Source organism: Capricornis sumatraensis, chromosome 6, assembly GCF_032405125.1.
Source record: "Capricornis sumatraensis isolate serow.1 chromosome 6, serow.2, whole genome shotgun sequence".
NCBI lineage: Eukaryota > Metazoa > Chordata > Mammalia > Artiodactyla > Bovidae > Capricornis > Capricornis sumatraensis.
In genome coordinates this window covers 58,823,852-58,837,229 of record NC_091074.1, presented here as the reverse complement: position 1 = coordinate 58,837,229, position 13,378 = coordinate 58,823,852, and the positions used below count along the sequence as shown (strand labels likewise).

General features: G+C 40.3%; 1 protein-coding gene across 1 annotated transcript in view; it reads right to left on the bottom strand.

The window, feature by feature from the left end:
* The window catches only part of RORB (RAR related orphan receptor B), a 52,571-nt gene that overhangs the window by 9,221 nt on the left and 29,972 nt on the right, over positions 1-13,378 (bottom strand). Inside the window, exons 5-9 of the mRNA XM_068974011.1 lie at positions 12,656-12,777; positions 11,284-11,416; positions 8,622-8,729; positions 4,544-4,654; positions 1,494-1,606 (exon numbers count right to left, since the gene is read on the bottom strand). Of these exons, the coding sequence (XP_068830112.1) occupies positions 1,494-1,606; positions 4,544-4,654; positions 8,622-8,729; positions 11,284-11,416; positions 12,656-12,777 (587 nt within the window). The remainder of the gene's footprint in view (positions 1-1,493; positions 1,607-4,543; positions 4,655-8,621; positions 8,730-11,283; positions 11,417-12,655; positions 12,778-13,378) is intronic.

Sequence of the window (13,378 nt, the reverse complement as noted above, 5' to 3'; positions counted from 1 at the left end):
GTATCATCATTTCTGCACAGTGTATCTGAAAGCATGTTGCAGTTTTGCTCTTACCTGGGAGAAAATTGAGGTATGAAGAGCATGGGATTTGTCCTTGCCCATGTGATAAGTGACAAGTTACATCAAAGAGAACTATCACTCTATGGTATAGAAATGTTCTTCCTAGTGATGTGTTAATTTTAGCAAAATATTACCATAATGAAGCAGCATATTTAACTCATGGAGGTTTTTTATGGTAGTACTCTGTATGTGCAAAGTAAAATCTGATAGTATCTCCAGCAGAGCCCCCCTCCCCCTCGCCTTTTAAAATAAAGAACTTCAAGAGCAGAGTGGGAGAGTTTTAATGATAAAAATATAGAGTCGGATAACTGTCATCTTTAACTGAGGATAAGCTCTACTTCTTAGTTGCTCAACCTCTAAAAAAAACTCCAATTCTTAAGAAATTTAAGATACTTTAGGATCTAAAATAATGCTAGATATCATTAGAAAACTCCTTATTCCTCTTATGATCATTTTATGTTGGTACATAACTTTTTCCAGAATTCTTCTAAAGGATCACTATTTTTAATTAAGCTGAATTGTGAATGAAGTGCAAAGCGCTGTGCATGCAGTCTGCCCTTGAGATATTTCATTTTGAAAAAATCCCAGATTAGAGGTGAGGAGATTAGAGTTGAAGGAAAATTTACAAGGCATCAGTCTAATCTTCTACTCTGGGTAGGACTGCCATTAAAAACATATCTGAAAGGAAACAAGGCAGACTCTCTAAGAATCTGACCAATGACAGGGACCTCACTCCACTCAGTGGTCTACCCTCTGTTCAGCAGTTCTCATCACTTTATAGTTCTTCCTTATTTTGAATAAAAATCTAACCATTCTTTTGTCCAGACCAGACTCCCACGTGGCGCAAAGTCTCCTCTTTCTTCACATGTGATTTTTGAAGACTTGTTTCCTTGCTTTTGTTCTTCAGATAAGCACCCTCAGTTCCTATAATGTGTCTTCCTCTATCTGGGGTTCAGACCTATCAGTATCATCCTTGACTAAGAAGTTATTATGCTCTCAACTTATTATAGCTTCCTAGTGTCCCCTTTCTCCAGTACTCTTGCCTGGAATATCCCATGGATGGAGGAGCCTGGTAGGCTGCAGTCTATGGGGTCGCGAAGAGTCAGACACGACTGAGTGACTTCACTTTCACTTTTCACTTTCATGCATTGGAAGGAGGAAATGGCAACCCACTCTAGTGTTCTTGCCTGGAGAATCCCAGGGACGGGGGAGCCTGGTGGGCTGCCATCTATGGGGTCGCACAGAGTCGGACACGATTGAAGTGACTTAGCAGCAGCAGTGTCCCTTTTAAAATGCACACTCGAAGTTTATGCCACCTTTGGTAAACTTCAGACCTTGTTGCTAATGAGAAATATCCCTTGCCTTATATGACTAGCCCTCCCCTGCTCACTGGGCTCTGTCAGTGACAGGGGGTCTGTGCTCCGAGGACCTACCTTCGCCAAGGTCTCATCATCCAGGTGATTCTTCTGAATCACATGTTGAAGTGCAAAATAAATTTTTTCCTGAAGCTTCTGGACCTTCCTTGGTTCTATCAGCCAGGCTCGGTCTAAGAAAGGAAAAGGGTAGGTAGGAAGGGAACAGAAGGTAAGCTTCGTTGTATTTCACCTACCTATGTAAGTGCTGAGATTTAGACCTAACTCAAATTAGTCTAAATTGCTTCTGAAGACCTGTAATTATTTTTCTAAAACAAATAGTTTATAAGTAATGCCATGAGGACAGTAATGTACAGAACACTTACAGGAAATCAGGGTGGAGGTAAGGACACAGTGATTCAAAGACACTCCATGTGTCTTACTGTCTGTGACAGTTTACATCTCTAACTCATTCCCTGGACATATGCTTAGATTTTCTTTCAAAGTGTAAGTTAATGATTTGTAAAGAAATGAATTATAGAAGTGAAGAAAATCTATTGTAAAGGAGCATTTTTGGTATTCAGAATCTCCCTTCTTTTATATAAGCTGTTATATTTTATATACTATCAACATGAATCAACATAAAAATTAATCCTGTGTCCTCTTTTTCTATATTGAATGTTTAAATAATGGCTAGGATAATCCTTCCTTTCCTTTAGCCTTTCCTACTTTCTTTTTTCTTTCCTCCCTCCCTCTCTTTGTTCTTTCATTTTGTTCTTCTTTCTTCCCAGATGCTTTATACTGTGGTGACAAAATTCAGTCCAGCCTCAATGCCTTAGGTTGAAACTTCAGTGAAGAGACACCCAGAGTGTCCAAATGCTGAACAAATACTCATGGAAAAGAACTTCACATGATCCTTCTGAACACAGTTCAGGTCAGGTGAGAAACTCGATTCTGTAATCCTAGACAGGGCCAGGACAAGTCTAGCCAACAGTTAAGCAAACCCTTACGTAAGTGAGCACAAAAACCTTTAGTGACCATTGTCAATCAGAATACATTAAGTTTCCCTGCTTCTGCCTTCCCTAAACCATCCGGAGCTGAATAGACAGTAACTATTATGGCAAGAACCTGGGCGGAAGGGTGTGTCTGGCATGAGATGGAGCCTCCACAGACGGGAATACTGTCTTTCCTCTTTGAATATGGCACTATGCCAAGGTGGCAAACATGGTATCTTGGAGTTGCTTCTAGAAGCCTCTGAGTGTGGGTCTGTGAGCAGGGCTGGAAGATTCCCCACCGGGTAGAATAAGCTAAACCTCATGCTTTGCTTCCAAACTCTGGAATTTGATGGCTTTAGCATATTCTTCCTAGAAAAAGGCTCATAGTTCAGCTGATTTTTCACTCATAAGAAGCACATTTGCCTTTCAAATGGGGAAATTATCTTCATGGATTGTTTAGATTTGATATATTGTGTCTTAAATATTTGCTGCTAGGAATTTACTGATTTGCCACACACATACCTAAGAGGACAGTGAATTCTGTATTGCTTCCTCTCAGGAAGTGGGAATCAGAGTGAAACCACCTGCCTCATCACAGACCTGCAGGCTCTATCTTCTACTGAACTATAATGGATGGGAAGAAGCAAATGTAATGAGAAAATGGCAGGCGGAAAATTATTTGGCATTTGGTTGCTACCAGAAATAAATCTTTCTTGTCACTTCTTTCATTTATCTTTGTGCTGCCAAGTCTGGAAAACCTTTTAGGGTTAAAAAAAAAAAAGGGAAAAGCTTGGAGGAGCAACTTTATTTTAGACAGAGCCAAGAAAGAAACTGTTAGTAATAATATGCCAATTGATAACTAACTTCCATTTTTGATAAAGTGATAAAAAACAGAACCAAATTGTTAAAATCATTAAAAAATTAAAAAATAAGTAATAAAGTCTACCGGATACAAAGTGTAAAGGCTGTATTATGGGTACACATAGCTAGAGTGATATGTCAACAAGTCCCATCACCAGGAAGATTAATTTCTTCCAGCCTCACTGAAAAATGTGTTAGGTGTAAGAGAAGAGAAAAGAGCAAGTCTCTAGAGATAAACGGTTTATAGAAGGAATGAGTCTCTTGACCATAAAATGACCAGGAATGTGTCTTTCTTTCTATAGGGAACTGTTAATGACACTGCTATTCTTTGACCTCAAATCTAACCCAACAGATGACTGAATGAGCAGCTCTGACTTTTCATTCTGGTTGAGGAAGGAACCATGCATTTATGAGGATTCTATACAGTTTCAAACTGGCACATGATTTTAAAAAGAATTTCAATGACTGTAGTGCTATTTGAGCTATAAATGTCACACCTTACCTGCTTTGAAAACTTTCCGCTGTTTGTTGCATTTCAGAGCTAGACTGGGTCTTTATTATTATGAAACTCAACCCTCTTTGCAGGTGAGGAAACTGAGATTCTGAGGGGTCAAGTGTTTAAGGTCACCCAGATACTTGGTGATAGAACCTGTTCTAGAGTGTCTACCACCACATCAGAGGTTCTTCCTTTTCCAGTCTTTAGTAGGAGCCATTTTTTCCTCTGCTGTCCTTACCTACTTTTAAAGCTTCTAATATTGCTTTAAACAAGAACAAAGAGGCGCCAGCATTTGCCTGAAGTAAGAATGCTAACAATAATTTGGATAGAAAGGCCAGTGAAACATATTTAAAGAAAAGAAAGTACTTGTTTTAATCCTTATGCTGGCTTGTTCATTCAGGTATATTTCTAAGCCTCACCTTATTGGACATTTTTTCTGTGTCCTTTATTCTTAAAATCAAAATAGAACTTGGTTATAATTCAGGCCACTATTTGTCTTCATTTATCCCTTAAGAAATGATGATGCTGTTCTGAATCCGGAGTCAACCTTACCACACACCCTATTCTTGCATTTGAGATGAAATGGATCATTCAAATTAACGTAAGGGTACTTTTCTTTGAATTATCCAAAAATATTACAAGCTTGCTAAATAAAATATAGTTCTTTGAAAGTTTCTCCGGAGAACCTTGGCTTGGGTAGGTGCGATTCATGTTAATGATAGCAAACAGGTTTTTTTTTTTTTTTTTTTTTTAATGGTAAGTACCTCAGACCTCCCTACCTGGAGAGATCAGAACAGCAGAGGAGAACAAAGCAATCTCTTCCTCAGTCAGCTGCAAGGAACACAAATTCTTTGCAAAGTCAAATGCTTCATTCACTAAGTCATCAGAACCTATAAAAGAAGGCAAATCAAGTGAAAATACTTGAATAGAATGGTATAACAGTAAGAAAAAGTCCCATAATCAAGAAATTATTCAAGGTCTTGCATAGTAAGCACACAGAAAAAAATATTTCCAAGTTCCTGGCCAGAAGAAGTGATTTGTGCTCTGCTGTGTGCTTTGCACTCAGTTGTGTCTGACTCTTTGGGACCCCATGAACCCACCAGGCTCCTCTGTCCATGGGATTCTCCAGGGAAAATGCTGAAGTGGGTAGCCATTCCCTTCTCCAGGGGAATCTTCCCAACCCAAGGATCAAACCCCCATCTCCGGTGCCTCCTGCATTGCAGGTGGATTCTTCACCTGCTGAACCATCAGGAAAACCTGAGAAGTGATTTGGTGATGATTGTGAGTGAGAAAAGTGGGCAATGTCTTGACCAGGTAATGAAAGTCAAAATTACCAATGAAGGGCAGATAGAGACAGTGTGCGCCCATTGTAATGTCCAACTGGGACTATATAACCCCACTCTAATCTTGTAAATTTGAAATTAGTTCCAACTGAAAAACTTTAAATTAGCGATTTGAGGATCCTTTAGTACAGAGATAGCATTCATGGAAAACCTAAAATATTATGTATAATGGGCCAAGGGCTGTCATTTTTAGTGACACTTATAGGATGTCACTGGCGATGTAGGATGTCCATGGGCCTCAGACTAAGAGAATGGAGATAAAGTGCCTCTAATTTCCTGGAAATTTGATTGAGGAGCAAACATTCATTCCTTTTTACCTTCTAATGAATGACTCGCAGGTCAGGTGCTTAGCCATTGTGCATCCTCACAAAACAATGCTTCATCCCTACACTGATCCTTGGTAAATGTTTATTTTATGAAGCTGGAAATATACCCAAGTTGCTTGCCAATGTTTTCCCTCCTTTCTTGAAAATCTAGCTTTGGAGATGACATGGATGTGTATCAGCTACAGGAGGGAAACACTGCCGGCCCTGGTGGACTTGCTGTTGGCTACCATATCAGCTAACAGCACAAAAGGTGAAAGGGAAGTGGCCTTCTTTGATGTCTGTGGGCAGGATATGGAACAAATGACACTGCCAATAGTTAAAACCTTTCCTGGCATCAGTCCATCTTTGCTAACATTCTTATCCACCCCGTACACTGATGACTGGAAGTGAATGACACACTTCCAGAGACTGACTTTATCCTGCCCTCCCACAAGAATGGTCTGGGGATCATTTAGGGCTAGTTGGCACCCATGCTGTTTGTACTCTCAGAACTTCATGAATTAACAGGGAGAACCCATGACTCTGGGTGCAAAACAAGTGAAAGGGTCCCTCCTTTAAACATCTTAGTTCATGATTATAGACTTGCATAAGAAACTTAAGAGATCACCCATGGACCACCAGTGGTCTATACGATAAACTTTGTGAAGCAGTAAGCTAGAAAGTAAAAGAAACCTGATCCTATAAAGAGTGCTTAAAATGCATCCCAGTTCTTTAGAATCAGTTTTCATTGACTTCTGAATGAAACATGGGTGGTATCAAGAGGGCCTAGATCAGTTCAGTTCAGTTCAGTCGCTCAGTCGTGTCTGACTCTTTGTGACCCCATGAATCGCAGCACGCCAGGCCTCCCTTGGCCGTCACCATCTCCTGGAGTTCACTCAGACTCACGTCCATCGAGTCCATGATGCCATTCAGCCATCTCATCCTCAGTCATCCCCTTCTCCTCCTGCCCCCAGTCCCTCCCAGCATCAGAGTCTTTTCCAATGAGTCAACTCTTCGCATGAGGTGGTCAAAGTACTGGAGCTTCAGCTTTACCATCATTCCTTCCAAAGAAATCCCAGGGTTGATCTCCTTCAGAATGAACTAGTTGGATCTCCTTGCAGTCCAAGGGACTCTCAAGAGTCTTCTCCAACACCACAGTCCAAAAGCATCAATTCTTCGGCACTCAGCCTTCTTCACAGTCCACCTCTCACATCCACACATGACCACAGGAAAAACCATAGCCTTGACTAGATGGACCTTAGTCGGCAAAGTAATGTCTCTGCTTTTGAATATGCTATCTAGATTGGTCATAACTTTTCTTCCAAGGAGTAAGCGTCCTTTAATTTCATGGCTGCAATCACCATCTGCAGTGATTTTGGAGCCCCCAAAAATAAAGTCTGACACTGTTTCTACTGTTTCCATGTATTTCCCATGAAGTGATGGGAACGGATGCCATGATCTTCGTTTTCTGAATGTTGAGCTTTAAGCCAACTTTTTCACTCTCCACTTTCACTTTCACCAAGAGGCTTTTTAGCTCCTCTTCACTTTCTGCCATGAGCGTGGTGTCATCTGCATATCTGAAGTTATTGATATTTCTCCTGGCAATCTTGATTCCAGCTTGTGCTTCTTCCAGCCCAACGTTTCTCATGATGTACTCTGCATAGAAGTTAAATAAGCAGGGTGACAATATACAGCCTTGACATACTCCTTTTCCTATTTGGAACCAGTCTGTTGTTCCATGTCCAGTTTGAACTGTTGTTTCCTGACATGCATATAGGTTTCTACCAGGTGGTCTGGTATTCCCATCTCTCAGAATTTTCCACAGTTTATTGTGATCCATACAGTCAAAGGCTTTGGCATAGCTAATAAAGCAGAAACAGATGTTTTTCTGGATCTCTCTTGCTTTTTCCATGATCCAGCGGATGTTAGCAATTTGATCTCTGGTTCCTCTGCCTTTTCTAAAACCAGCTTGTACATCAGGGAGTTCATGGTTCACGTATTGCTGAAGCCTGGCTTGGAGAATTTTGAGCATTACTTTAATAGCGTGTGAGATGAGTGCAATTGTGCGGTAGTTTGAGCATTCTTTGGCATTGCCTTTCTTTGGGATTGGAATGAAAACTGACCTTTTCCAGTCCTGTGGCCACTGCCGAGTTTTCCAAATTTGCTGGCATATTGAGTGCAGCACTTTCACAGCATCATCTTTCAGGATTTGAAGCAGCTCAACTGGAATTCCATCACCTCCACTAGCTTTGTTCGTAGTGATGCTTTCTAAGGCCCACTTGACTTCACATTCCAAGATATCTGGCTCTAGATTAGTGATCACATCATCGTGATTATCTTGGTCATGAAGATCTTTTTTGTACAGTTCTTCTGTGTATTCTTGCCACTTCTTCTTGATATCTTCTGCTTCTGTTAGGTCCATACCATTTCCGTCCTTTATCGACCCCATCTTTGCATGAAATGTTCCCTTGGTACCTCTAATTTTCTTGAAGAGATCTCTAGTCTTTCCCAATCTGTTGTTTTCCTCTATTTCTTTGCATTGATCACTGAAGAAGGCTTTCTTATCTCTTCTTGCTATTCTTTGGAACTCTACATTCAGATGCTTATATCTTTCCTTTTCTCCTTTGCTTTTCGCCTCTCTTCTTTTCACAGCTATTTGTAAGACCTCCGCAGACAGCCAATTTGCTTTTTTGCATTTCTTTTCTATGGGGATGGTCTCAATCCCTGTCTCCTGTACAATGTCATGAACCTCATTCCATAGTTCATCAGGCACTCTATCTATCAGATCTAGGCCCTTAAATCTATTTCTCACTTCCACTGTATAATCATAAGGGATTTGATTTAGGTCATACCTGAATGGTCTAGCTGTTTTCCCTACTTTCTTCAATTTAAGTCTGAATTTGGCAATAAGGAATTCATGATCTGAGCCACAGTCAGCTCTCGGTCTTGTTTTTGTTGACTGTATAGAGCTTCTCCATCTTTGGCTGCAAAGAATATGTTTCCTTCCTTCTTTTGATATTTGGAGGCACAGTTGTAAGATCAGAGGTGTTAGATGAAACATTGGAGGCTCACCTATTACAACCCTTATTGAATAATGAGATACTAGTTCTCATTAGAGAATCAGGACATTTCTTTTACCAGTTATAATCTAAGTGGAGAAACTGATGGTAGCTAATAAAACTGATGATAGCTAATAAAACTGAACTCACCTAAGGCCTTGAACATCTGCATTCCTCCATATTTTCCTTCAAACAGAACAGTGTTGTTTAATGGGTTGAAGGCACGACACATTCTCACTAAAACCACTTCCAAGCAACCTATGAGAAAAAAAGTTATGTATATATACACAATAATAAAGACCTTTACTATTGCATGTAGGTCAGGAGACATCAAAAAACTTTAAAATACACACAGACTCATAGACATGCACATTCAGAAACACCTCAAGATTCCTTCCCAAGTAAAAAAGAACTATGTTAGAAATAAAGCTCTTGATGCATATGTGAGGAATGAAAGCTAAAACATACTTTAAAGGTGACTAAAATGGAGGGCAACACTGTTTTCTTTGGAAGCATGCATTCTGCCCTCCTCCCGCCCATTTTTGACTAGTATTAAAGTTAGTTTCAAATTCACAGGTGATGATAAGTGGCCCAGAAAGAAGCTCTGTGGCAGGCAACTCCAGTCTGTTAACTTTTTGTAGAAGTTTCGGTATTGGGAAAACTTGCACGCTACTTCAGTTTTTAACACAGTCTGTTTATATTTCTGCATATGATGACTTAAGGACACCTTCAGGATGTTTTCTGGGCATCGTTTATGTATTCATGCCTTTGACACAAGGGTTTCTTAAAGAGGTCAAACAAGTCTTGGCAAAATACTGAGAATTATCCACTCCAGGGAGTTATAATCAACATTCACAGATGGTTTATTGAAGGTTTATTGAAATCCCATCAAGAAGTAGCTTGTTCAACCTTGATGGGCCTAACATTTCTGAATTTTCTGTTAGACCAGCAGTGGCAGGGCCCTTGTCTGTAGCCATAGGCAATTGTGGCCTATTTTACTCACTGTTATATCTTCAGGACCTAGAAGAGTCTCTGGCACATAGTAGACGCTTAATAAATCTTTATTAAATGAGTTAGTTCACTACTTCTGCTTGTCCCTCTGAATACTTACTGACATCCCGAGGAACGACTGCATGGGGCTTTTGCCCCCCCAGTGGGTTGGAAGGTGACATCCACAGTCAGAAGTCACACATTTGCATGAGAACGTCACACACACACGTACTATACCCGTGTGGTACTCCGAGGTATCCCTGGTGCCTTTCTTAATCTGGTATCTTATTTCTTTGTTCTGCTGATTTCTCTGCTTTCTCTCATATGTCACCTTAGCATAGGGGCTTACGCATTGGGAACTCACAAATATTAACGGACACAATGCTTTTCTGACTAAAATGATAATAGGAACCACTTATTCAGTATCTGCAATATGGCAGGCACTTTACTGACATTCCGTGTCTCCTACCCTTAAACCAAAGTGGATTTCATCACTGCCTTGACTTATTAGTCAGGTGGAAATAACACTCTGAGACTTTGGAAGCTACGTCTGTCTTGCTCTGTTGAAATGCTAACTTTTGAAACCCAGCAACCATGCTGTGAGAAAGTCCAAGCAGTCTGTGGAGGGGCTCACATGGATAGGAACTGAGGCCCTTCAGCCTGAAGCCTTGACTGAACTCTGAGCTGTCAACTGGCATAAAATGCCAGCCCTGTGCATGAGCCAGCGTGAAAGTGGGTCCTCCTGCCCTCAATCAGGTTGCCTTGGTGAACACCACAGAAAGCAGAGACAAGCCATCTCTCGCTGAGACCTGCTCAAATCAGCTTTGGGAGCAAAATGAATTATTACTGTTGTTTGAACTAAGTTTTAGGGTGATTTTTAATCCAGCAACAAGTACATCAAGTTCACCTTTGAGTCAAGATTTGCACCTCCTTTTTAATCATTTGGTAAAGAAGCAGCAATAACTTAGAATAATTATTTTATCTGACTCAAGTTCAAAAGCCAGCTTTGCCAGGTACTGGCTATGTGGTATCAAACACAGCCCTTCAGCTCTTCGAATCTTTGCCTCCTCATTTATAAGATGGAAACTGTATTGAGCACATGAGATTAAAAGAAGTCATAGGTAAACATAAACATGTATATGTGTGCTATTACATATATAAAATTATGTTATTATTATTTGCTATAGCTCTTTATGCAAACACCAGCGTGGTTCTTATTTTCTATTTTCAAGGGGACCGAGAAAGACAAGTAAGTAGTTTTCCTGCTTGGGTAATGGCAGCTGCAAAGTGAACCCCGTGCAGTTTCTTGAGGTGCTTCCTAAGTGAGTGCATGTGTCAGGGAGTATGTGGGAGAGAAGGGGGAGCAAAGATTAGAGTAGAGTGAGTTTCTCACAGTATATTCTTGCTGCAGGCTATCCTCATTAAAATGATTGGAAATGACCACAGAGGCAGAGCTCAGCCAGCCTGGATTCCAGCCCCCCAACAGAAGGCAAGTAGTACATTTTAGAGCCAGCTCAGCAATTCAGCCACCTTGACACGCTAATTACTTGCACTGCCTGTCAAGCTGGGTATCTCAACCTCCGCAATTAATAGCTCCACTTTCAATAAGCAAAATTGTATTTGACTTCAAAGGCAAGCTGAATGAGTATCAGGGCATTTTTATTACTGAGTGTTTCCTTTGGGAGTTGGTTGACAGTGTGGGTGGTAAAAATGAGCTACATAGCAGATGGAGGATTTTCTAGAACCAACCTCAGCTAAGGGTGGACCACATCCTGGTCTAAAATAGACCCCCTTCCGCCCAGCAATGAATCTTCTTGCTTACCTGACTTAAGAAGTAGGATTTGATCATTTTGACAGAGTTCCATGAAGCCTGTTATTCGCTTTGCAAACTCTACCACATACTGGATGGCGTGAGTTATCTGGATGGCACATTGCTGCCACAGTGCTTCCCTGGACTTCAAGACAGAAAACACAGAATGTACATGGAGCCAAGAACAACTTGGAGACTCAGTGAAATACTCAAGGTTGCTCTAACCGGCGCTTACCTGTCACTTGGGGGTTCATGGTGGGAATTCACCCCCCTTTAGAAGAGAGGCGATATTTTCTAAGATGTTGTTTTGATTTATTTGAACCTTGATACACCACAATTATCAAAGTACTGAAGCTAAAATAATGGAAATATTGCAATAGTACATAAAGATCGATATTTACAGGTTTTTTCAATGTGTATCCGACTGAAACATTTGCAATATTTTTATGTTGTGTTCTTCTCCCAGAACTTATGGAGACTGCTTTTTGGTACGAAAAGAATTTCAATGGAAAAGACATCAGATCAAATCACTCTCTTAAGTAAAACAGAATCCGGAAATGTATTTTGATCCTTGGGTTATTTTCTTTGGAAATCCAAGTATGTTAATTCTGTTTTTTTATTGACCGTAATAATACCTATGCTTTTGTCTCCTTATTCATATAAAAATGGTAACATTTAATTGTTCCACTGGAGAAAATTCAGTATGTTATAGTCATATATTTAGATAAAGATACATTTATAAATTTTACTAAAAGTTAATTTACTGGTAGATTTTGTGATTGTGGATCTCAGTCTTGTAAATAATGTGAGTCAAAACAACAACAACAAATTCCTTCTCTTAAAACCTTCTCTAATGTACACAAAATAATCAAAATAATAATAATTATAATAAAAACAACATCCCAATTATAATAATATGGGATGAGTTCTCCCTTTTTCCTCTGGTCATTTTTTAACATGTAGGGCAAGAAGAAAACATTCAGAATGTGTTGTTTAATATTTTTCTAGAGTAAGTTTGCAAATATTACTGCTATGATTTTCAACTGCTCTCGTTCCTTGCCTGAACCAACGACGCCACCAAGAGATGTCCTAACATCATCCAATGTGGGCCCAGTCTCCTCTGTCACTCGAGTAGGGCACTGGTTTTCAATCAGAGCAGTTTTGCCTCCAGATTTGGCAATATCTGGACACGTTCTGGTTGTCGCAACTACGTGGGAGGGCATGCTACTGGCAGCTAGTAGGTAGAGACCAAAGATGAAGTTTAACACCCTACAGTGTGCAGGGCAGTCCTTACAGCAAAGAACTGTCCAGTCTGAAACCTCAATAGGGCTGAGGCTGAAAAAGTCAGAGAAGTCACAGAAAACCCTTTAGTTTCCCAGAATACCTTGCTTTGATACGCTTTAATCTCTTCATAGGTGTGGGTCTGCCATGCCAGCTGGTGTAGCTCCTCCATGGTATACTGACATGTCTCCAAATGGGACTTAATGATGTTCTGTGCAATTCGATCTATGAGAAAGAAGATCACTTTGAGGGTTTGTGAATAAAATCCCACTCTGCTGAAGGACGGAGAAGGCAATGGCACCCCACTCCAGTACTCTTGCATGGAAAATCCCATGGACGGTGCAGCCTGGTAGGCTGCAGTCCATGGGGTCAGGAAGAGTCGGACACGACTGAAGAAGCAGCAGCAGCAGGAGCTGCTGAAGGAAACCTGCTCTTAATGTGTTTCCTGAAGGGATGCATTTTGAAGATACTCCACTTATATGAGCGTATCTTTAACACTACTGTCTATTTACACATCTCCAGACAAACTCTTTATCGCTTCCCCCTCCCCCCCAAATATCATGCTTTTAATAAAAATTAACTGCCTTCTCCTCCTCTTTTTGGTCACAAAACTGGGGTCTTAAAGTTATAGTGTTCAAATAAGTATTTATTTTTGAAATAGATACAAATTACCATGTTTCTTGCTTTTGGGCCTGAAAGTCTGCTAGCAGTCTTGTAACATTTGCTATACTGTAACAATCGGTTTAAGTTCCAAATACTTTAAAATATTTTGAAAATCACTAGATCACCAGTGTTTATCTCAGAAAGGAGAAGTTGAAATATAAAT